Genomic DNA, 23,992 nt, shown 5'->3' on the forward strand with positions numbered 1-23,992 from the left:
ATAGGAACATTTGTTTGGTTTGTTTTAATTTGTTGTTTTTTGTTTTACTCTATATAATATATAAAGTAAAAAAGATATGTATCTGGCATGTGTGCCTCCCCCCCCCCCCCCCCCCCCCCACACACAAAACATAACCTTACAGGCCTGTTGTTATGAACTTTTTATCACTTATGTTAATGCACAAACAACAAAAAGGAATATTTGATCTTTGTACAAAATAGCTTGTGTGTTCTGACAAATAAACAGAGGTGTTTCCAGCTTCGTAGAGAAGAAACCTGCTCCACATTAGCAGCAAGAGCTCTTTCCTACACATGAAATCTCATACCAAGGCTTTGATATACCAGTCATAGAGCACTGGCTGGAATGAGGGAGGGGGGGGGGGGGGGGGGGGGGGGGGGGGGGGGTGGGGGGGGGGGGGGGGGTTGTTCTGTTTAATGACACCACTAGAGCACACACTGATTTACTGATCATCAGCTATTGGATGTCAAACATTTGTTAATTAAAGTCTTAGAGAGGAAACCCGCTACATTTTCCAATTAATAGCAAGGGATCTTTTATATGCACCATCCCACAGACAGGAGAGTACATACCATAGCCTTTGATATACCAGTCGTGGAACACTGGCTGGAATGAGAAATAGTCCAATGGGCTCACTGACAGGGATCAATCCTAAAAGGACACTGCATCAGGTGAGTGCTACGTCCCTCCCCGCAATGGGTGAAAATTCAAGTGAGGTTATTCCCTAAAGGGGGAAGGGGGTGAATTCTGCATTTCAAGTGGTACTGAGCATCATATCCTGCTCCACATAAAAAGGATCATAATTTTATACTAACCAAGAAAAGAAATGTATTTAGATATTCATTTTATTACTCCATTTGAATCCCATTAGTCTTAATTTGTGTCTATTAAACGAAGCACATGGGGTGTGTGTGTGTGTGTGTGTGTGTGTGTGTGTGTGCTCTAGCTCCTCCATTATTTCTGAATAAAAAATATTACTGGTAGTAAATCTTAAAGCAGAGATGAATTGTACTTGTAGAATGCAGGAAATTGCATTTCAGGACATTAGTTTTTTTAAATTTTACTGGGGAGCATATCCCCGAACACCTCTAAAAACTTTACTTTGTGCTCTCGATCTGAGCCAGTTCCATCACCCCCCAATGTTTACTTGCTTCCGCTGTGCCTGATAAAGTGATCAATTTCTTGTGAATATTTTAGGCCCATTTCAAAAGTCTATTTACCAAAATAATTTAATCATGAAAAAAATATATCTAAACATATATTACAATACTAAATATTTGAGTTGTTCCGAATATATTTACATACAAAACTAATGGGATTCAAAACACTAACACACCAATAATAAAAATGAGGGTAAAACGGTTAAAGGTGCAGACACTAGTTTTAATTAGTAAAAATGGACACTAAGTTTAGTTAATCTACAAACCTGCAACACACTTGGATAACGTTACAACAGAGTGGAAGAAGAGTTTGTGACGTTAAAACTGGGAAACATCCTTAAAAAATAGACAAATCAATAAACACTCAAATGCACATGCTTTTTTTTTTAAATATGAAAATGCATTTCATGGTATTAGAAACACCAGGATGACTAGAAACACTTCGGTTCTACGGAAAGGGATAATCTAAACAATACAATATAAGTAATGTTGGTTTTCAGTGATCATAAACGGCTCTAATAGTGAAAAATATGCTGTAGTGTTTAAAAACTAGGGTCTGTCCCTTTAACAGCAGCCAATCTTTCCAGAGGTTCATGTACAACAGTTAAAAAAAAACAGAGAAAAAAGAAGGAATCATGTTTAATGACCCACATTTTAAAGTAGGCTACAGCTATTTAAAAAAAAAGAAAAAAAAAAAAGAATTTGTTTTATTTAATTACACACTCAATACACTTTTATTTACAGTTATATGGCATCAGACATATGGTTAAGAGTAAAACAGTTGATGACAGAATACAGGCCTCTTTTACATGTACTGTGTCATAGTCAAGACAGTACATACCACAACCTTTGATATACCTGTCATAAGTACAGTAAGGTATATTTTATGTGCAATTTATCAGTGAGAACAGCACATACCAGTCTTTGGATACACCTGTCAAACCACTGCAAGAGATGTTTTACATGCAATTTGTCTGTCAGGGCGGTATATACCACAGCCTTTGATATACAAGGGAAAACCTGATCTGCCACTGAGATTTGGGAGGGCAGGATTTTAGCTTAGTCGGCAGAGTGCTCACCTGAGGTGCTCGAATTATAAGATCGAATCCCCTTGGTGGACCCATTCTTTGATCACGTCCCCCCCCCCCATTTCCAACCAGTGCCCCACAACTGGCATATCAAAGGTTGTGATACAATGTGTGTGCTGTCCTGTCTAGGAAAGTGCATATATAAGATCCCATTTTGTTAATGGAAATATGTAGCAGGTTTTCTTGAAGAAAATGTGTCAGAATTACCAAAGCTAAAACTTTGACATGGATCCAAAAGCTGATGATTAATAAAACAATGTGCTCTAGTGGTGTCATTAAACTAAAAGAAATTTTAAACTTGGTTTGGACAGTGAAATAATGGTGGATCAACCAAGGGCTGTTGATCTTACAGTCTTCGCCATAAGCAAAATCAAGGCCAGCAATCACACGAAGTTTCAAATGAAACTCTCCTAAAACATTCCAGGCAAGTGTTGTGGATCGCTCACCTTTCCTGGCAAACAGTGTCTTATGTTCCATCACAGGGCTAACTGTGGGTCAGCAGAAAATGTTGACAAATTATCTATTAAACTTGAAAACTTGCAGAAACACAGTAATATTGTAACAAAATATCAAGTGTAAACTGATGATGAGTGTGTTCTGTACTGTGATTGGTTAATTACATTCCTTTTCCAGGATCAAATGAAAATAACACCCGGAAAGCTAATGACGTCATTAGAGAGTGACATTATTAGCAATTGGAACATGCCACGTTGACAGTTCAAGGGTCTACAGTATTGTACTGTAGCCAGGATTTTGTTTTCAAGAAATACCAAATATACAGTTAGTTCTATAGAAAAATGATTCAGTTTACATATATGGAGTTTTTAGATTTGTGGGTATTATTGTCTATTTGATGCCCACAAATTTCATTTTTAATCTCAAGCTAACGTCTTCAGTCAAAAATGACATTTGCAGGATCAAATCGACAATATCACCCACAAATCTAAAAACTTCATATGGTTATCTCCTAATTATTACATGAAATTATTTCACCAAATTAAAATAAAATTGGTCAGTTGGTTTTGAAATATGCAAATGGCAAATTTGGCGAGTGCTAGAGTTAGCCCTGCATCAGACCTCAGTAGGGCCTCCACGAGTCCAACATATTGTACTGGAGGGTTAAACTCGACCAGACCCAAGTACCCGACACTTACACTAGAATCCAAGATGGCGAATTTGGCGAGTGCTAGAGCTAGCCCTGCATCAGACCTCAGTAGGGCCTCCACGAGTCCAACATATTGTACTGGAGGGTTAAACTCGACCAGACCCAAGTACCCGACACTTACACTAGAATCCAAGATGGCGAATTTGGCGAGTGCTAGAGCTAGCCCTGCATCAGACCTCAGTAGGGCCTCCACGAGTCCAACATATTGTACTGGAGGGTTAAACTCGACCAGACCCAAGTACCCGACACTTACACTAGAATCCAAGATGGCGAATTTGGCGAGTGCTAGAGCTAGCCCTGCATCAGACCTCAGTAGGGCCTCCACGAGTCCAACATATTGTACTGGAGGGTTAAACTCGACCAGACCCAAGTACCCGACACTTACACTAGAATCCAAGATGGCGAATTTGGCGAGTGCTAGAGCTAGCCCTGCATCAGACCTCAGTAGGGCCTCCACGAGTCCAACATATTGTACTGGAGGGTTAAACTCGACCAGACCCAAGTACCCGACACTTACACTAGAATCCAAGATGGCGAATTTGGCGAGTGCTAGAGCTAGCCCTGCATCAGACCTCAGTAGGGCCTCCACGAGTCCAACATATTGTACTGGAGGGTTAAACTCGACCAGACCCAAGTACCCGACACTTACACTAGAATCCAAGATGGCGAATTTGGCGAGTGCTAGAGCTAGCCCTGCATCAGACCTCAGTAGGGCCTCCACGAGTCCAACATATTGTACTGGAGGGTTAAACTCGACCAGACCCAAGTACCCGACACTTACACTAGAATCCAAGATGGCGAATTTGGCGAGTGCTAGAGCTAGCCCTGCATCAGACCTCAGTAGGGCCTCCACGAGTCCAACATATTGTACTGGAGGGTTAAACTCGACCAGACCCAAGTACCCGACACTTACACTAGAATCCAAGATGGCGAATTTGGCGAGTGCTAGAGCTAGCCCTGCATCAGACCTCAGTAGGGCCTCCACGAGTCCAACATATTGTACTCGAGGGTTAAACTCGACCAAACCCAAGTACCCGACACTTACACTAGAATCCAAGATGATCATGAGACAGAGGAATAAAGTAACATATTCATCTTAATTCCAGCACTGAACATGGATGCCCAATCATGCCATTGTATTGCATTCTACACATTCAACTTTTGTTTTCATATTATGTAACCAGCGGCAAGCATATGGCAATTAAAGTGACGTAAAAAGTCATAATTAAATGAGAGTGCTCTTCCTTGCATGGATACTCAAGTCATGAGTCCGAGTACTCGAGTACTCGAGTACTCGTGGAAAGCCTAGACCTCATGTTATGTTCCATTACTGAGCTACTGGTGTATTCTGTCCCAGTTCGCAGACATTTAATTTAACGGGAGATACCAGCTTATGCATCAAACTTACTGGCTCCATTATGCATGCTCTGCATCAAATTAATCAAACGATCATAATGCTGTTTTTGTGTGAAACTTAATATGCAATTCCATATTACAAAAAACTGTTCCATTTTATTGGTGTATAAATTGAATAAACCAAATGCTGCATTGAATACATACATGTACATTGAAATGCTATTATGTATGCACCTATACAACTTACCTGAATAACGAGACACAATGCATGCAAAACAATGGCTCATGCACAGCAATTGTTCTTCTTTTAAAGCTAGTCCGTTAATATGGAGGCACATCCGTTGATGGAATATTGAACACCTCAGCACATGTTAATGGTTGATAGAGAGGAAACCTAAAGAAGCCATACAGGCTACCAGTACTCTTACCGATAAAGCAGCAAGGGATCTTGTATACATGCAATTTCCCATAGATAGGACAATAAATACCATGGTGTGTCAGCTGGAATGGTAAAAACTCCATGTCCATAGAAGGCAATCAATTCTGTAACTCACTGCACCTCAGGTGATAACTTTACCACTCAGCCAAATCCAAACCCCCAACAGCAGGTAAAGTACAGTGTTCAAATCGGCATCTGTCTAAACCAGTTTTCTGTGGAAATCCGCAGTGTTTTAAAAGTCCCACCCAGCTACTGTTAATTTATTATGAATAAAACTCTGCCTAACCGGATTCTGTCTGTTCCAGATTTCGGATGCAAGTTCAAAAACAAGAGAACGGCTTATGTATTAATAAGCTCTGTCTACAACGGCACGTTATCTTACCTCTACTGTCTGCATGTGGTCACCTTTTAAACAATGACGGCAGCTCCCCAGTAATTAGGACACCAAAGTGTTATGAAATAATCACACCTCTTCAAACACTAAATAAACAATGAACCACACCTGTTGTAACACGTGTGGGGACCAAGATCAATGAGATTATTAGTAGTACGATCCGTTATATTTTGTTTATCTTGATTTTCAAATGTTTTTCTTATGCACTTTCCCACAGACAGGACAACACACACCTCGGCCTTTGATATACCATGGGGCACTGGTTGGGAATGGAAACATCTCAATCAGAGAATGGGTCCACCGATGAGGTTTGATCCTGTGACCTACACACCTCAGGCTAGTACTTTCCAAACAGAGCTAGATTCCACCCTCATGGAAAACAAACATTCTGAGAGTACTGCTAAAACAATACATGACCCCTACCAGGCACAACAAATGTTTGCATCTCCTAAATTCAAGGGCCATAACTCGGTGAAAAATGGGTAAATCGCCATAAAAGTTAAGCTTGATCCGTAACAGTACATGATAAAGCATTAAACAAAAGTTCAGATCAATATTTTGAGGCAAAACAAAACACAAGTAAAAAAAAAAAAAAATGTCAAAAATGGGTAAATCATCTTGAAAGTCAAACTTGATCTGTAACAGTACATGGAAAAGCTATAGAGAAAACATCAGCTCAGTATCTCGAGGCATTATGACAGAAGGATGGAGATGAACCCTACAGTCTCCTACGGTTGGACTGGTAGGGGACTAATAATAAGAGACAAGTTCATGTACATAAAGAAGTAGTGACTGGCCTTACATGTACATCTCCACACTGATCTCAGAACTGCTTCCATGAAGAAACTGGTACTGGGATACGATCCCAGTATCTACCAGCCTTAAATCCAGTGACCTAACTACTGGTTATGTTTTCACTGTTTTGACTCCGACAATTCCATCAATCTTCAATAGCTGCTGGAGGAGCTGTATCACACTGGTCACAACGGCCATCTTTGCAAATGGCGGCTCCAAAATGTTTTCTTTGGCTGGATTACAAACACAACCTCCACTGTTGAAGCCAGTGGGACAGTTGTTTTTCAGAGCAGCACGGATATGAAGGTCTTTCTCAAGAAAAGATCTTGCACCAGCATTCTGGGATAGATTTTTGTGAAGAGCAAATGGAATAGCTGTTAATGATTTTGTCAATATCTGACAACACCAGGCCATTTCCTGGTTAGGACATATTTTCATCCTCTGATCAAGTAATTCAGCTAGCATATACTCAAAATACCCTCCCCCAGGAAATGTAATAAATTTCAAGGTGTCCAAGGTATCATCATCCAATGAAATTTCAGAGCTCATAACACATGTAACTCCATCATCCAATGGAATTTCATGGCTCATCATGGTTCTGTCATCCAATGAGCTATTGTTGTCTGAAGACTTATTAGTCAAACTGTCCATAGATGGAGCTGAAATATCAACTGAAGAAACTTTTTGTTTTTTATCAGCTAAATAAATGACATTATTACTAGACTGACTGATGTGAATTTTCTGAAAACACATGAAAAGAGATTTAAATGCTTTGTAAACAATATCTCCAAGCTGGTGACACATGCTGTCTGTTGGAGCACACAGAATCAGTTGTTTGGATAATCCTTTCTCAATACCCAGCTGAACACACACCCGACTGCCCACCGAAACTCTCCGACACTCTGACAGATTAATGACGACACTGTCATCAACAACATCCCAAGTGTTGTGGATCACAAACTTACCAGATAGTTTTTCTAAGAATTCAATATCATCCTCATCAACGCAACAAATGACACTGATGTCAAATGTCCGACATAACGAAAGGACGTAGTCTGGTACCTTTTCAGTGCTAACAATCAAGGTAACTCCTCGAGAACTTAAAGTCTGTAAAAAGAGCTTCGCGTTTTTAAGTTTAAGAGAAAGAGCAATTTTAAGTGTATCATCTGATTTCAGTCTAACGGTTGCATTATCATTTGATAAAACTCCTTCTATCGGACACTTTAGTAAAATACATTTCATTTCCATCTTTGAAAGATTATCAGAATGAAATGAAAAATTTCTCTGCAGCAGAAATCCATTAAGTGTTGAAGACTCCTTGTAACTTTGCCCAGGTGATTTTACATGCATGAATTCAAAGTTATCTAAAATAAACCCAATCGTCTGTCTAGTAGATTCCAAATTCTGCACTTCTGTTTTCGTAATTAAAGAATCCATGAGTAATGTTGCAAAATATTGAGATATAGCAGATGAAAAATGGGATGATATGGTTGTTACAAGCACAGAAAACATTCTATCTCTCAAAACATTTCTGCAGCAATCTGCATCCAACATGTCTGCTCTCTGCTGTACTTCAGTAAATAGATCTGATAAAATTGTATTGGAAAACTTTCCAAGAGCAAGAGCGATCTTGTTAGAAAGATAATTATTCATCTGCTGCTGAATATTCATGGTTCCAAGATGGCAGCTGGCTTGTTTGTCGACGATCTCCTGGACAGCCTGCAGGGAGTGTTCTAGAAGCAGGAGCAGCATCTTTGTGCCGTCACCAACAGACGAGTGGTGAGTAACAACAGCATCAACAATAACTCGGGCCAGAGGATGTGCTATCTGTAGAGACTTCAAAATGGCTATGCCTTGACTAGTGACAAGAACTGCTCCTAGAACAAAAATAAAAATGAGATTATACACACATAACAATTCAGTAATACAGTCATCAAGTGGCTATATGACAATGAAACATCCATTCCCACTGTCACAAGATGTTAGGAAATTATATAAATTTATCAAGGAACATTTTGTTGTGTGTCTACCCCTGGGAACCATCAACTGTATTTAGACCTTGATGCAAAAACAATAACTTTTATTTTAAAGGTTATTCATTCTTTATTTAATACCTAAACACTATTATCGGTAGATCTCAATATAAAAAATATTCATTAAAAACTCAGTAGAAGAACTACCTCACCTGTGGATGTAGTTAACATGGTGCTTAAACAAGATGGTCCAAATGAAGTGGAGACAACTCTTGACAGGGATTTTGCAATGTCCACCTTGTTACAGAGGTTCACTTCAATGTTGTTCTGGCCTGCTACATCCATGCTATTTTCTATCATCTAACTAAATAAAAGAAATACTCTAAATACTCAAATAAAATATGTATACTTTATATATGAAGAGCCTAAATTAGTAAAGCTTAAGTATCATACATTACTGGAAATACATGTGAGCACTGCACAATGAAGTATGTTTAAGATATTTATGCAAATGTCTCAATTACAGGGTTATGATAACCCTGTAAATAGAGACATTTTGGATTAAAGGCTCACATCCTAGTTCAAATTCATGAAAAGAGAGTCTTGAGTTTAGTTAGTCTACAAAATTATAACACATGTGGGTAACGTTACCATATGATAAAGTGAAACAAGAGTCTGTGACGTTGAAATCATCCAAATGGGGAAATACCTTCTAAAAATAGGTCAGAGCTTGTCTCCATAACTGTTACTTCTCAGTGTTTTTAAAATAAAATATGAAAAATGCATTTTATGGTATTAGAAACACCAGAATAATCAGAAACTAAACAATAAAATCTAAATAATGTCGGATTTCAATTATCAAAATGGTTCTAATGGTAAAAAATATGATGTAGTGTTTAAATACTAAAGTTTGTCACTTCAATATTTACTTATGCCTATACCGGTACTATAGACCAGTTCATTGTCAGACAGAACCAGATGATAAGACAGTTGATTTAAGTAGCTGTTGGCATTTGGGATGACTTTGGATCTTGCAGGACTGTTTGGGAGCTGAGAATTGTGTGACCCTGATTACAAAATCCTGGAACTTCCTCCTATTTAGAGCATATTATGGTTTTAAAATCCTGCTGACATCTGACATCTGACATCTGACGTACCCTGTGTATTTAAAGAGACAGACATCGAAATACCTAAGCATAGTGTGGTAACCCATGTACATCATGTATTATTATTATGTTAGCATAAATAACAGGCTCAATAACCTATTGGTTATGACACATTTATCAAGTTTACAATTCCCATTATTAAATAAAAACCCTTGACGGTAACTTTCCGATTGTTTTTTAGTTATTCACTTCGCTGTTATTGTACTGATTTTTTTTTACAAATACATGTATGTGTATATTTTAATAACACACAAATTATCAATACTTAGGCATGTATATGGACTTTCATTCTTGTGGGGGTGAGTTAGGCTGATTTCAGTTCAGATTAAACAGACATGACAGAGTCTGGATAATAATGTTTATTAAAATTTTCATTAGGACCAAACAGTTCTATAGGGTTCCTAATGAATAGCTACACATTTTTGCATGGGTTACAACTAATACTGTGAGTAGAATGCAGCATTCAATGCTGAAAATATAAAGTAAAACGTTTTCTGGCTGCCGCCAGTTCATGTTGCCCAAATGCTCCATCACTATTCCTCGAATTTGAAGATTTGTACTCGGGAATGCAGCTGACCCTCCCCCTCCCCATCTTGTATGCTATGTATTAATTTAGATGGAGTAGTTCTTATTTAAAAATAATGTGGAGAGTGAAGTATTAATTAGTCTCGACTTATTTTATTGTCTGGTTAAATTTTCCAGTAAATGGTTGAAAACAAGAACCACTGTTACCTTATTTGCAAACTGAAAGTTGTTTTCTGAGCTACTGCTACCCCCACCCACCCCCACCATAGGCCTAGGTCTACCCCAGGTTGTGATCAGCCTTGATTGGTGCCTCGTACTAATGGAGGAAATAATATACTTCGACGGTGAAGTGCAAACACTGCCAGTTTGATGGATTGGATGTTTAGTCGTTTAAAGTAATAACGATTTAACAAGCATATAAATAACTATAACACTTATTTATACCAAATGTCTTCTGCCTTGTGCGACATTAAATCAAAAATATATGCCATGTTTTTCGTCTTAATTTAACTACCGGTACCTTTAGTTACGGAAAGTATCGGACATCTATTCCTGTTATTCGGAACTCTTCGTTGAATTCAACGAATCGGCCCAATCGGAACTCCTCGTACATTTCTACGAAATACATCTACTGTAGCGGAATGTGACGAGGTGTTCCGATTGGAATCGGCCAAGGACTTCCGAATAATTAAAAAAAATATATATATCCGAGCAGTTCCGATTGAAATGTTTTGCAGCAGGCCTCAGACCACAATTAATTTCGCTATATGTTTCTATATAGCCTTAGTGGCTATAACATTTTTATTAATATCAGCAGGCCCGTGAAGTTTTGTATGTACCTTTGCCTGCATGGGGGACACATACCCTGAAAAGGACAACCCCTGTTGTCCAGCTCTTTCTCCCAGCATATTGGTTTAAACAGACACACCCTCTAAACCAGGCCGGAGTACACCCATTTTACACAAAAAGCACTACTTTTGCATGGGCCGGAATTACCACAAACAAGTCTTCAATATCAGCAAGTTACACATGTTTACAAACTACATGCTATCCCCTGTCACTTCAGTCAAACAGTTGCCACTTCATAGCTGTCTGCCATGAAATAATCACAGTCAAACAGCAGACTACTTGCGCGGTGAAACTTCCGGATTTTCGACAACCAAATGGGAAGATAACTGTAATCTGAGGCCAGCACCTTCAAGCGGAAAAGATTTGCGCGAAAATTAAAATTAAGAAATGTACATTTCACATATTTCTTAACTGAATATTTTTTTTAAGTCAATAAACATGAAATGGACACAGCCGATGAACACGAATTGGAAAGTGAGTGTTGAACAACTTAAGATTTGGCCTATATTTAGTCGAGAATAAGCATGAACATTGGGTTTCCGTGTTTACCTTTAGGCTTTACGCGAACGCCATACGGAGTTTGCTTTAAAGATGCACTCTGAATCTCAAATATATTTTTTTTATATTTAGAGTAAATCAGTGCTTATGGTTTGAAAAGTGATTCTAAGCATAAACTGCCCTCCTGAAATTATTTAGCCCATCCCGAGTCCGACCTCCGATAAGATGGGAACAATTTTGAAAATAGCAATTAGTAAAGAAGTTAATAGATTAAATAAAAAAAATAAAAAGAGGTTACAAGCCAAAAATAAAAAAGAATTGACTGCTCAGCCGAATATAAAAAAAAAGTTTATATAATTTGGAGCATTTTAGAAGGACAGTCCAAAATTAAATAAGAGAAAGAAGAGAGGATCGGACTATTTAATAATATTTAAAAAAAAGAAGTAAATTCGACATAAAATTTTGAACACAGATCTAAAAGTTTAAAGTCCGATCGATATGCCCACGCGAGTGGCCTCGTTAAGGCCGTTTGGGTGCACAGCTTAAAGGGACAAGATGGGTTGCATCCCGTCAAGAAAACCCCTAGATTGACAGTCAATAGACGTTGAAGGTGTAGTGCTGTGCTGAAATACAGATCTTGAGATGACGGATCAGACTAGGGTATAGTCCAGTCGTCATGGTTTGGTATAGTGGTGCGGACGGGCCCGACTCCGGAGGATACGAGATGGTATCACTATAAAGCAAGGTAAAGTTTAGAAAAAGAGTAGTAGGGGCCGACCCAGCTTCCTATTTCTTCTTAGAGTGGGGCGGTCAATCTTCCAGTGCTGCTAGAACAGGCTCGGACATGTAGAGACTAAACGCGAACAACGGTGGCGTTCTGCAGAATGGCCATCATACGAGTCACGAAAAAAAACAAGTCGACAGTCAGACAGAGAAATGACGTGGAGGCAAGGAATCTCGCTAAAAAAGAATCCAACCTGTGGTGCAGGCTGTCGAAACAAGAAGCGTTCCAGCGTTCAGTCAGTTCCAATGTCCGCATACATCCCAGTAGAAAACTTCATTTCGCTGACAAAAACAACGAAATGAAGGACCCCCAAGTCGAGCACACGAACACACGTGCAGTGTGCACAAGCAAAACATACACGTTTTACCGCGTGGAGCTCCAGACTGGGAATGTATAGAACTTGGAACAATTTTGACAGGGGTCTCGGTAAATAGACCCAAAAAGAAAGTTTTGGGTATGGCGCTATGGAATTGAATATTTACAATGTTTGTGCTTAATGATAAATGAAGTTAATGCAACTGCAGCAAGCCTTGAAATAAAACATTTTGGTGTACCTGACACAATGTCCTGCACCAATCATTTTGTGCCAGACATAAAAGAAATTGTACCTGTCACAAAACATTGTAAATAAAAATGAAATAAATTATGTTTTATGTTGTTTAATAATTGATATATTTAATTAGTAAATAACCAATGCAGCAATTACGGCAATAGTCACCAAATGATGACATTTATTATAGTTACGTACTTAATAGTCTGTGATGCATTAATATATGTCCTCTGGTAAAGCTGTATACTAACCAGCCGCGAGCTACATGAGCGATTATTTTAGAAATCGTGGATTTCAATTGCCGTATCCTAACCGTACACATGCGACGCGACATATAAATCTGTCGCGTCGTGCGCGTACAGTTAGGATGCGGCAATGGAAATCAATGATTTCTAAAATAATATTTCGCATTGCTCGTGTCGCTCGTGGCCGGTTAGGATAGAGCTTAAGAAACCCATAAAACTGTCGTCACTATCAGTTTGTGTTGAACTTTCAGATTCATGATGATCTGACTCGGACTCATCCATTTTTTTCAATGTCATCAGTGTCTTGTTTGTAGTAATATTCTATATTTTTGGTTGCCGAGTGATCGTTAGCATTTGACACAGGCAGATTTGTGATCCATGCGTCCAAAAAATTGTGATTATACTGCATTTCTTTTTTAAATGTTTTGCAGAGCGAGCACGTCATAAGTGTAACCTCGCGTTTGGTGTTTTCTTCAAACTGTAGCCACAAAGAGGCATTTGTATTAACTAAATCCTCCTTTTGCCATTTTAATTCAGTGCTAGATTTTAAGATACTACTCTGCGGGATATTCTTTTTGGGACTTTTTTTTGGGACAATTTAATCGGCGGCTGCCCACCCGCGGTAACTGGGAACAGGGACAGTTGATTTGTCATTATCGGTACCTGTCTGTTCTTTTACAGCAAAGACTGAAGTTATTTTGTTCAACATGCTTTTAATTGTTTACCACGAGGCAATTTGAATTGCAAACTTTAAACGAAAACTATGAAAAATCTTACTAAACAGGTACATGGACTGTAGATGAACCATGTTGGACTGTCAATTGCCCCGCGAACTGGTTCGAATCCCACTGGTACACATTTGTGGTTTTTTCATTGGTGCATTAAGTGTATTCGACTCCAAAACAGCCGGCTTTTACTACAACGCGAGCTTCGGACATGGTGACCGGCGCAATCGACATTGTTACTGACTAGTTACAAATTTGTACCGGACAATGACCGTGACCGGCCGCTTATTTCAAGGCTTGCTGCAGAGGGTATGGTGGGCCTCCCCTAGAAAGAAAATGGGTTAGGGTTAGGGTTAAGAAAATAATTCAGTAATGATAAGGGTCATTAATTTTGTCAAACGGTCAACTTAAAAAATGTTTAGTCAACTTAAAAAAAAAATTGACTGAGTACATGACGTTTCCGTTCTCAGAATACTGCTAAAATTCCAAAGCAAAATTGCTATTGAAAATTACTAAAGTACCATGCTGTATAAAAAAAAAAAATAAAAAAAAAAAAAAAAATCTAGTAACAAATTGTACTATTTATGTAATATGTATTTGAAGTGAAATTACGGTAAGCTATGTTAGATTTATGCTGTACGAAGCCAATTTAAGAATGTCTGAACTTCTTTTTTTTTCCCCAGGATTAAGGAGGGACAAACGTAAAGAAGAGAAAAAGAACAACCTCCGAGAAGTAGCACAGATTTGTAACTGTATTGGTGAACTACTCTCAAAATATGGTAAATATAATTCGCTTAAAAACTTAAATGTTTGTATAATGGCGTGTGTGCATGCTACAAGTACAGTACATATGTTTTTAAATGGAGATCTGGTGCTCCTGGGTTTCATTTTGTAGTTTTTTTATACACCTGTCTATGATGTGTCGTATTATGGTATGGCATTGTCCGTCCGTCTGTCTGTTAACTTTTTCTTATCCAAACTATATCTTGCATATAGATGCATGTACAGGACCATCAAATCTCATATGTAGGATTCTAGCAACAACTTGGGATGGTGGTGTGTCACATACAATTACTAGGTGATAATTACAATTGAATCATACCCGTAACATATTCATTAATATCTGTGGTTTTCCATCAAACTCCTGACAGGCGTATCATGTACCTCACCAGTACTCTTGTTATAATTATTATTATTTGCTGTAATTGACCAAGTTTAAACAAAAAAAACCTCTTTTTTGTTTTTAATATAATTTGTTGTTTTTAATGAGTAACAACCAGCAGACAACTAAAATGGTGTACAAATCCGGTTAAAGATGGTCTAATCTTCACTCCATTCACCAGCCTCAGTGATGTAGAGGGGCAGCATTTAGCTCAGTCCGTTGAGTGCTCGTTTGAGGTGCTTGCGTTGCATGATCAAACGACCTCGGTAGATCCATTCAGCTGATTGGTTTTTTTCTCGTTCCAACCAGTGCATCACAACAGGACAAAGGCTGTGGTATGTGCTTTCCTGTCTGTGGAAAAGTGTATATAAAAGATCCCTTGCTGCATTAGAAAAAATGCAGTGGGTTTCCTCTGATGACTATGAGTCAGAATTACCAAGCGTATCCCAGTTATTAGTCACTGTAACATTTTCCCGGCTATTTCAGCTTTTTTTAACCATTAACATACATATATTACTTAATCTAACAAGTTTCTGGTCATGCTAGTCTTTATAGTAGATCAAAATTAATTTGATTCAAAACAATATCTTCGAAATTACAGTCTGCAGCTTTAGCGTCATGCTTATAACTTTTTTACTTTATTTACTTGCACCAGGCCGATACGAAGATGCGATCACAGAACACGAAGCTGAGCGAGCCCTCAGTGAGGTGTTACAAGACACGATCGGCGAGGCCGTCGCCTGCAGGAAAATCGGGGAGTGCTACTGTTTCCTGGAACAGTTTTCTAAAGCGCTGCAGCTACAGCAGCGCCACCTGTCTTTGGCCAGGTCATGTGACAACGTCTTGGAGGAGCAGCGCGCCCTGGCAACCATCGGGCGAACCTATCTGTGTCAGTCGGAGTCTGTCGGGAACTGTTCGCAAGATACGCTGCGGAAAGCGGAGAACGCATTCCTCGAGGCTGCCGAAGTATGTGAGAGGCTGAAGAGTGGGATAAAGAATGAAGAGTACCAGGAGATGAAAGCAAGACTGTTTCTTAACTTAGGTAGGGCAGACCTCAAGGTTAAAGACGAGCTATCACTCTCGCTCCATATCACTTCCCACTGAGACAAGTTCCTGGGAGAATAATTCCATGCACGGAATCCATGAAAGAATTATTTTATATATAGCAGGCATGAATTAAAAATTGTTGATACATTGTCTTCAGAGCTGGGGACCCCCACCACCACTACCACTTCCGATGTCTATGTAAAGTGGAAGGAGAGAGAGGTTAAAACACCTGCTTGGTCAGTTAAAATTCATTGCATTATTAAATTTATTCTGTGGTTAATGGAGACCACCAACTCGCCCACCTACTCCCCCCCCCCCCCCCCCCCCCCCCCATAATGTAATAATTGCTGAACTACGATTTATCAGAACTCGCCAAGAAAACGAATTGAGGGAAGTGCAGAATTGCTACCCTAAGAGATTACGGGGAGATATTTAAAATAGTACATGTACAATATTGATACCACTTAAATTCTCAAGCTAAAGGGAGCTAAAAAGAACCAGTATTTCAGTTGATTTTGTACTTTTCAGGACTGGTTCATGACGCGAAGGGAGATGTTAGACAAAGTTCAGAGTACATGAAGAGAGCTATCACCATAGCAGAGTAAGTCTTTACACGTGTAGATTACACAACTCTCCATTTCTCTAATACAGTTTGACTTTTAAAGTATTGGTAGCACAGTATTCCATGACTACTGTCTGAGTACAAATACTGAGTACATCACTGACTGCCGTAAATTCTGTTGGTGTGGGACAGGCTTTAGCTCTCTTGGTAGAGTGGCTTACCTGATGTGCTTGGGTCATTGGGTTGAACCAATGGGTTTTTCCCGTCCCAATCCTTGCCCCAAGACTGGTACCGGTATGTCAAAGGCCGTGGTATTAGCTATCTTGTCAGGGAAAATGCATATAAAAGATCCCTTGTTGCTAATAGAAACATGTAGCAGATTTCCTCTAAAGAATGCATACTAGAATTATAAAATTAATGACAATAAGAGTCATTGATTATTGAATCAATATGCTCTAGTGGTATCATTAAACAAAACACACTTTAAAATTTAACTTTCAATTTTGTAAGCAACTAACGAACGAATTCTTGTGTTTACTGAATGTAAACAGTTAACTCACATTCACTACCTTGTGTTTCTGTGCAGACTGGGGGGTGGGATCTTATTTTGCTGAAGATTTTCAGTTAGTCTAATGTTAATTTTTATATACGCCTGTCTTTGTCAGGTTGTATTATGATATGGTGTTGTTCATCCATCCATAAACGTTTTGTTTTCAGAGCATATCTTTCATATCAATTCATATAGGATCATTAAACCGTAATGCTAGTACATGGAACAACTAGGGGTGCTGTGTCTTGTGAACTATAACTAGGTCACTGTGACCTACTTTGGATGGGCGTATCATGTACCTCACTGGTACTCTTGCTTTAAATCATCTTTCTTTCTTTTTTTGTCAGAAAGTACAAACTGTGGAGTGATCTGTATCGATGTCAGTTTTCGCTGGCCTGCATGTATCAGAGAAGTGGAAACTTCAGTTCAGCTCTGCGATTTCTAGAAGGAGCTCACAAGAGCACGAAGATTCTGAAAGATAAATTGTTAGAGGCCGAATGTCTGACGCAGAAATCTCAAGTAGGCATTTTTGCAACCAATTTCAGGCTTGTTAAAAAGTGAAAGAATGATTGTTTCGTTCGTGCTTCACTCACACATGTTTATTTTTGCCTAACCCGTTTTTCGTTAGCACATTAAATTTAAGATATCCGTTACAGGGTCAGATTGGGTTACACAAAAAGAAAATGGGATACCTGAATTTGTTTTCCTGTAATGCCTAAAATGGGTTGCACAAATTTTAACTCCTCAAAGGCCTTTATATTCAGAGACAAACATTTAGTTTTGCAAATTTTTATTAGCAACGGTTGTTGATCAGTTGAAAATTTATCAACATCTACAATTTAATATTTTAGAATTGTGTAGCAGTCCGAAACTTGTGTAGTGAATCACGATGCAATACTCCGCAAACTGTCTACTGGGTAATCATGGAAGGAATTTCAAAAATAAAAGCTGGCTGATTACTAAAATATTTTTGTTAAATGTTTTGACTCTGAGTCAATAATTTAATACATGTTTATCATATTTTGTACACATTTATATATCATAAACAATATACTTGCACTGTTTGAAACTGATCTCCAATACACCAGTGCCCATCCTACAATCAATCAAATGACTTGGCTCATGTACCTTTGAAATATATTTTATGGTGTGTTAATTCTGATTATTTGTGTTCAGATTTTGATTGAGGTTGGAGATTTTGCTGGTGCCAAGCACTCGCTGAAGAGAGCCTATAAACTGGGCACTGCCATGTCGGAGTCTCGTGTCAGGATACTTCATTTCTTTAAAGCAGGTTTGTCATCACTTCACAGACCTCGATGGGAATAAAATTGAGGGGAATGATTGTCCTCCTAGACCTCGACATGAATAAAATAGTGTGGAGTGATGAATTGCTCTCCTAACTTAGACTATAGACCTCGACGTGAATAAAATTGAGGGGAGTGATGAATTGCTCTCCTACCTTCGATTATAGACCTCGACGTGAATGAAATTGAGGGGAGTGATGAATTGCTCTCCAAACTTAGATTATAGACCTCGACGTGAATGAAATTGAGGTGAGTGATGAATTGCTCTCCTAACTTAGATTATAGACCTCGACGTGAATGAAATTGAGGGGAGTGATGAATTGCTCTCCTAACTTAGATTATAGACCTCGACATGAATAAAATTGAGGGGAGTGATGAATTGCTCTCCCAACTTAGATTATAGACCTCGACATGAATAAAATTGAGGGGAGTGATGAATTGCTCTCCCAACTTAGATATAGACCTCGACATGAATAAAATTGAGGGGAGTGATGAATTGCTTTCCTAACTTAGATTACAGACCTCGACATGAATAAAATTGAGGTGAGTGATGAATTGCTCTCCTAGCTTAGATATAGACCTCGACATGAATGAAACTGAGGAGACCGATTAATTGTCCTAACAGATTACAGACCTCATGAAAAAAATTGAAGGGGAGTTATTATTTGTTCTCCTAATTTAGATTAGGAGGAGCCATTTGAGATTTTACCAGTTTGATGGGCACCATATGAATTCATATGCTAAGGGGAGCTAAAAATTGCTCTCCTTTAGCTAGTCTGAGGGGAGTGATGGGGAGTGTGAGTGGTAGCTTCTGTTAAATGGTGATTTCCGAGTTCATCGTTTATGTCGGGTAGCACACAGACGAGTTTGTCAAAAACTACTGGGGAATTACCACAAGGGTAGGGTGGTGGGATAGTTGTAGCGGCATTCAAAATAAGCACTCATTTGTTTGTTCTGACAAGTGAAAATCGTACTGGAGAAGCAAAATGTACTTCAGTGGTTATACAGTGGACAAGTAAAAATTTATGATTTTGCTTCATTTTAACAATCAAAAACTTTGTTCTTGCACTTGATTAAAACTGATGTCACCCTCAGAAGACATTTTTTTCCATCATCTGAACTAGTGCCTTATAACTGGTACATCAAAAGCCATGGTATGTACTGTCCTTTGGGAAAATTGATATAGAAGATAATTTGCTGCTGTTTATTAGAGGTATCCTATGTGGAGGCAGGAGATTTCCACTTTTGACTAAGCATCAAAGTAATAATATGTTAGACATCAAATAGCTGGAGTTTAACATGAGCAGATTTCATCTTTCAACTAAGTGTCAAAATGATGTTAGACATCAAATAGCTGGAGTTTAACATGAGCAGATTTCATCTTTCAACTAAGTGTCAAAATAATGTTAGACATCAAATAGCTGGAGTTCAGCATGAGCAGATTTTATCTTTCAACTAAGTGTCAAAATGATGTTAGACACCAAATAGCTGGAGTTTAATATAAGAAGATTTCCTCTTTCAACTAAGTATCAAAATAATGTTAAAACACCAAATAGCTGAAGTTTAACATGAGCAGATTTCATCTTTCAACCAAGTGTCAAAATGATGTTAGATATCAAATAGCTGGAGTTTAACGAGTGGATTTCCTCTTTCGACTAAGTGTCAAAATAATGTTAAGACACCAAATAGTTGGAGTTTAACATAAGCAGAATTCCTCTTTCAACTAAGTGTCAAAATGACATTAGACATCAAATAGCTGGAGTTTAACTTCAGCAGATTTCCTCTTTCAACTATGCGTCAAAATAATATGTTAGGCACTAAATAGCTGTAGTTTAAAAATGTTATGGAATTGTCATTAAACATTCCTTTCCTTTCAGCTTCAAAGTTGGAGGAGAAGAGTCACGACTTGGACAGTGCTGATGTCCGAGTACAATTGAAAGCGTTCGAGTCGATGGGAGATGCTGCTGCTGAAATCACAAACTATAAACAAGCCATCCAATACTACCTCAAAATGGTGGGTTTCGCAAAAAAATTTTTATTTTATTTTGAAAAGAAGATATGTCATTCCATCTGTTCATAAATTAAAACCTTTGGTAATTGTTAGTTACATGGAATCTCAAATTTAATACCTGTAGACAATAGCTATTTGTTACACAGATTCTAAAATTCAGATTTAAGTTCCATAGCTGATAATTGCATTAACACTTACTTTGAGACTTGGTTATATGATAATTAGTCGGCTAATATTTTACTGTAATGGGACTTGCATTTACATACGCTCTTGCATAATGGATTGCTCACCGGTTTGATTTATAATTACTTTTTTTTAGTTAAACGAGTTATTCAATTGTAATTAGTGTTTTCATAATAGATAATAGCATTTATTTAAAAATATGTTTTTTTATTGTAGCTGAAATGTGCTCAGGACTTGAATGTTAGTAACAGAGAGCTGATCCCAATCTATGTGTCACTGGCTCAGACGTATCTAGATGACAAACAGCCTAGTGTGGCTATCAACTATTTTATCAAAGAAACAGAATGTCGACCCGATGATTATGAACAGGTATCACAAATTTTGTTTCTAAAAGCAATTGTTATGGGGTGGCAAAATTTTCCTGGTTTTTCTTCAGTAAATACAGGACCAGTTCTTCTGTATCTCATATCCATTTTTAAATTGGTGCTGTAAGCAATTGAAAAAAGTTTTTCGTGTTGTGCTTAGAGAACCAATTTTAAAATAATTATGACATGCATTGGTTTTATATTTACCCCAGCTCCATACACTATTTCCATGTTTTGACCATAACATTTGTTTTTGTCGTCTTGAAGATATTATATTTGGTATGCTGTGTTGATATGTGCCACTATGTCATCTTAGAAATGTTTCATGTGGAGTAGCAAAATGATTTAACTTCCCTAAAGTACAGTTTCCATTTAATAAATTATAAATCAATTACTGACTGGTGCGTACTGACGACTGATTAACATTTACTCACACTGCAGGGCTAGCTCTGGCACTCGCCAGATCCGCCAGTTGCCAATTTTGAAAGCAGTTGGCAAATTTTATTTTAACTTGGTGAAATAATTTCATGTAATAACTGATATTTTGTTATAAATTAACTGGGGTTTCTTTTGCAATTTTTGAAGTTTCATAGAAAACTTGGCGAAATGTTCTGCTCACCCAGAGCTAGCCGTGCCCTGCTACATTGCCACAAGTAAAAAAACAGAAAATAATAATGTTGGTTGTTTGTGCAGGTTTGTCGGACGTGGCTGAACATCGCTGATGCTCAGGAACAACAAGGGCTTGGCTACGACAAGATCAGCAAGTCGTTTCTCACTGCTCTTGACAACGCCAAGAAGGCAAAACACAGAAAACTTCAGGTAAACCAGGCAAAATCAGGGTTTAAATTGGACTGCAAAATATATATAGCAATATAACAACTTTGATCAGAAACTATATTAGCCAAATTAAGGTTTTAGTTAATCAAATGAAATGTAAGAGAATAAGACTTAAAAGAAATGTATTCATTTGATTTTCAAAATTATCTTTCTGGCAAATTAATAATGAAACAACTCTCGATGAATGGAAAATTTGTGTAAATTATGTGTGGGTTATGCCAGAAACACATCATATAACTCATTTCTTATTATGTATATTGTGATCAGAAGCAAGTAGAAAGAAAACTAATATTGCAATGAAAACAAGGAGGGGAGATATATAAATATATTGATTTGGGCTGGTGGTGGTAGGAGGAGTTGCAGCATTTCGTTTCTCTGAGCATAAAAAAAAAGAAGAAATTTAGATTTTTGTGGAAAATATATACCTGTAAGTTGTTAATCTCTAAATTTATGTCCTGTGTTGAAAATGGATATTGTAAAATTTATAAATTTGTCATAACTTATAAGATACCGGTTCTGCATTTTGTGGTAACCTGTAAATGGATTCCTGGGCCCATGCCTTTAAAACCTGAGTCTGATCTCAAATGTTTAATGATGACACACACTTGTAATTTGTTTGACATTGTCATGACATAAAAGTCTTGAGGCATTGTTAGAGACTTGAGTCTAGACTCTTAGTGCCGAATTTACAAGCTGTTTTTCTTAAACACAGCTGTTTAAGAATTGTAAATACCTATGCAAGTTGTATATTCAGTTCTAAGAGTACGGCGCCAGACATTTTTCCTCCTTTCGATGCTTGTTGATTTCAAATACTTATGGATTTTTACACTGTTTATTCTGTCCTGGACAGGGGAGCCGACATAAGTTGACACATGCACCCATGACAGGCGTGCACTACAACAGCTTGCCCTATGACCTGACCTGACCTGCACTGTTTATATTTTCTGTTTAGGTTCGAGTTTTGAAGTCGTTGATCGAGACACAAAAAGCGTTTAAGCAGGAGAGACATCAAGCCCAGACGGAAGACAAACTGTCCAAGTTACGACAGAAGTACGGCTTGGATTTGGACGATGAGTTCTCTGATGAAGAAACCAGTACGCAGCTGTCTGAAGATGAGGGAAATCTGAGTATCACTGAACTCACAGACTCAGGTACTACAGTACATGACACAACACTGAAAACAAGCAACCACCCGTAGGTGGTTTTTTAAAGCTGATTATTACTCTATAGTCTGTCCCACAGCAAACACCTTTTTTCATACTATGGAATTTACTACATTTTTAAATTTTTTTGAACCGATTATTTTGTAACTTGTGCACAAAAATAGTATTTTTTTGTTATTTCAAAAACATGTTTTCTTTTCGTCTTGCGTCAAACCAAACTAAAATTATTAACAAAAATACTTTCGTAGAAGGATTGGCCGAAGTATAAAGGTAAGATATAGGTTTTACTTTTCCAACATCAGCAGTGGCGATAGCATCAACTTTTGCATTAAAGTTTTGTGTTTAGATGAGTTTCTCACAAACTATAAGTCCTAGGTTAGTGAAACTTGGTTTATAGTTGTACCTATGGATAGTCATCATGGTGCACAGTAGGCAATACATTTATTTCTGCAGAATTGTTTGTATTAATTAGTTTTCTCTAATTTCATTTTCATAAACTAATTATGGCACCCAGAAGTATAATTACCGTAAGTGTATGCCTTTTTATCATTGTCATTGCAGATGAGAGTGATGAAGAAACTGGGAATGCCAGACAGGTCAGAGGTGTTTGTTTAAAGAGAAGGACACAGACAAACTTCAAGGTGGTTTCTCAGAAAGTTAGTTCAGTAAAACCTGTCTAAACTGGATCACGCCAGGGACCTAATATTTAGGGGAAAAAAAAAAAAAAAGTTTGTTTCAGGTAACATGGCCAAAAAAAGTAGGGTAGGTAGGTAGGATTTGTTTAGTTTTTTTAGTTTTTTTTTGTTTTGTTATTTTTAGTTCAAAGAAAGGTTACCCTAAATTAAATGTGTTTGCCAGAGAAAAACTCAGTCTCAAGATGAAAGACATGAAGGCAAGCTGTCTGAAAAATCTTAGTTTACTCTTTGCAGCCAGAGAGAAATAAAAACAATCTCACTGTCTATGTCAGTTTTAAGTTTCACATGCCATTTTCAAAAGACAGGAAAACAAAAAAAGTTCAGACTATTCCAGTAGATGACTGCACAGAAACTTCACAGCTTTGTCCAGTTTTGTCAGAGGA

The 23,992-nt window shown here is 37.9% G+C and overlaps 2 protein-coding genes across 3 annotated transcripts in view; one reads left to right on the top strand and one right to left on the bottom strand.

The window, feature by feature from the left end:
- Positions 1–3,293: 3,293 nt before the first annotated feature.
- LOC121388934 (Bardet-Biedl syndrome 10 protein-like) lies at positions 3,294–9,134 on the bottom strand. The gene is made up of 2 exons (XM_041520482.1): positions 8,601–9,134; positions 3,294–8,292 (listed from the first exon to the last, which is right to left on the bottom strand). Exons 1-2 carry the CDS (start codon positions 8,746–8,748, stop codon positions 6,527–6,529), a joined length of 1,914 nt encoding a protein of 637 aa, XP_041376416.1. The 5' UTR covers positions 8,749–9,134; the 3' UTR covers positions 3,294–6,526.
- A 2,112-nt stretch (positions 9,135–11,246) lies between these two features.
- Positions 11,247–23,992, top strand: part of LOC121388925 (tonsoku-like protein) — a 31,234-nt gene continuing 18,488 nt past the window's right edge. Inside the window, exons 1-11 of one of the 2 annotated variants that reach the window (XM_041520473.1) lie at positions 11,247–11,402; positions 14,414–14,509; positions 15,548–15,934; positions 16,468–16,540; positions 17,399–17,570; positions 18,228–18,342; positions 20,233–20,369; positions 20,766–20,918; positions 21,608–21,733; positions 22,704–22,902; positions 23,476–23,555. In XM_041520473.1, the coding sequence (XP_041376407.1) occupies positions 11,372–11,402; positions 14,414–14,509; positions 15,548–15,934; positions 16,468–16,540; positions 17,399–17,570; positions 18,228–18,342; positions 20,233–20,369; positions 20,766–20,918; positions 21,608–21,733; positions 22,704–22,902; positions 23,476–23,555 (1,569 nt within the window). In that variant the 5' untranslated portion in view covers positions 11,247–11,371. Of the gene's footprint in view, positions 11,403–13,855; positions 14,510–15,547; positions 15,935–16,467; positions 16,541–17,398; positions 17,571–18,227; positions 18,343–20,232; positions 20,370–20,765; positions 20,919–21,607; positions 21,734–22,703; positions 22,903–23,475; positions 23,556–23,992 lie in introns of those variants that run through there. The other variant, XM_041520472.1, reaches the window with a different exon arrangement.

Source organism: Gigantopelta aegis, chromosome 14, assembly GCF_016097555.1.
Source record: "Gigantopelta aegis isolate Gae_Host chromosome 14, Gae_host_genome, whole genome shotgun sequence".
In the NCBI taxonomy this organism is placed as follows: Eukaryota; Metazoa; Mollusca; class Gastropoda; order Neomphalida; family Peltospiridae; genus Gigantopelta; species Gigantopelta aegis.

Excerpts from the sequence above, each read along its gene's own strand:
- LOC121388934 (XM_041520482.1), bottom strand. The coding sequence starts at position 8,748 with ATGATAGAAAATAGCATGGATGTAGCAGGCCAGAACAACATTGAAGTG. Across the intron at positions 8,293-8,600 it reads CATGTTAACTACATCCACAG|GAGCAGTTCTTGTCACTAGT; the intron begins GTGAGGTAGTTC and ends TTTTTGTTCTAG.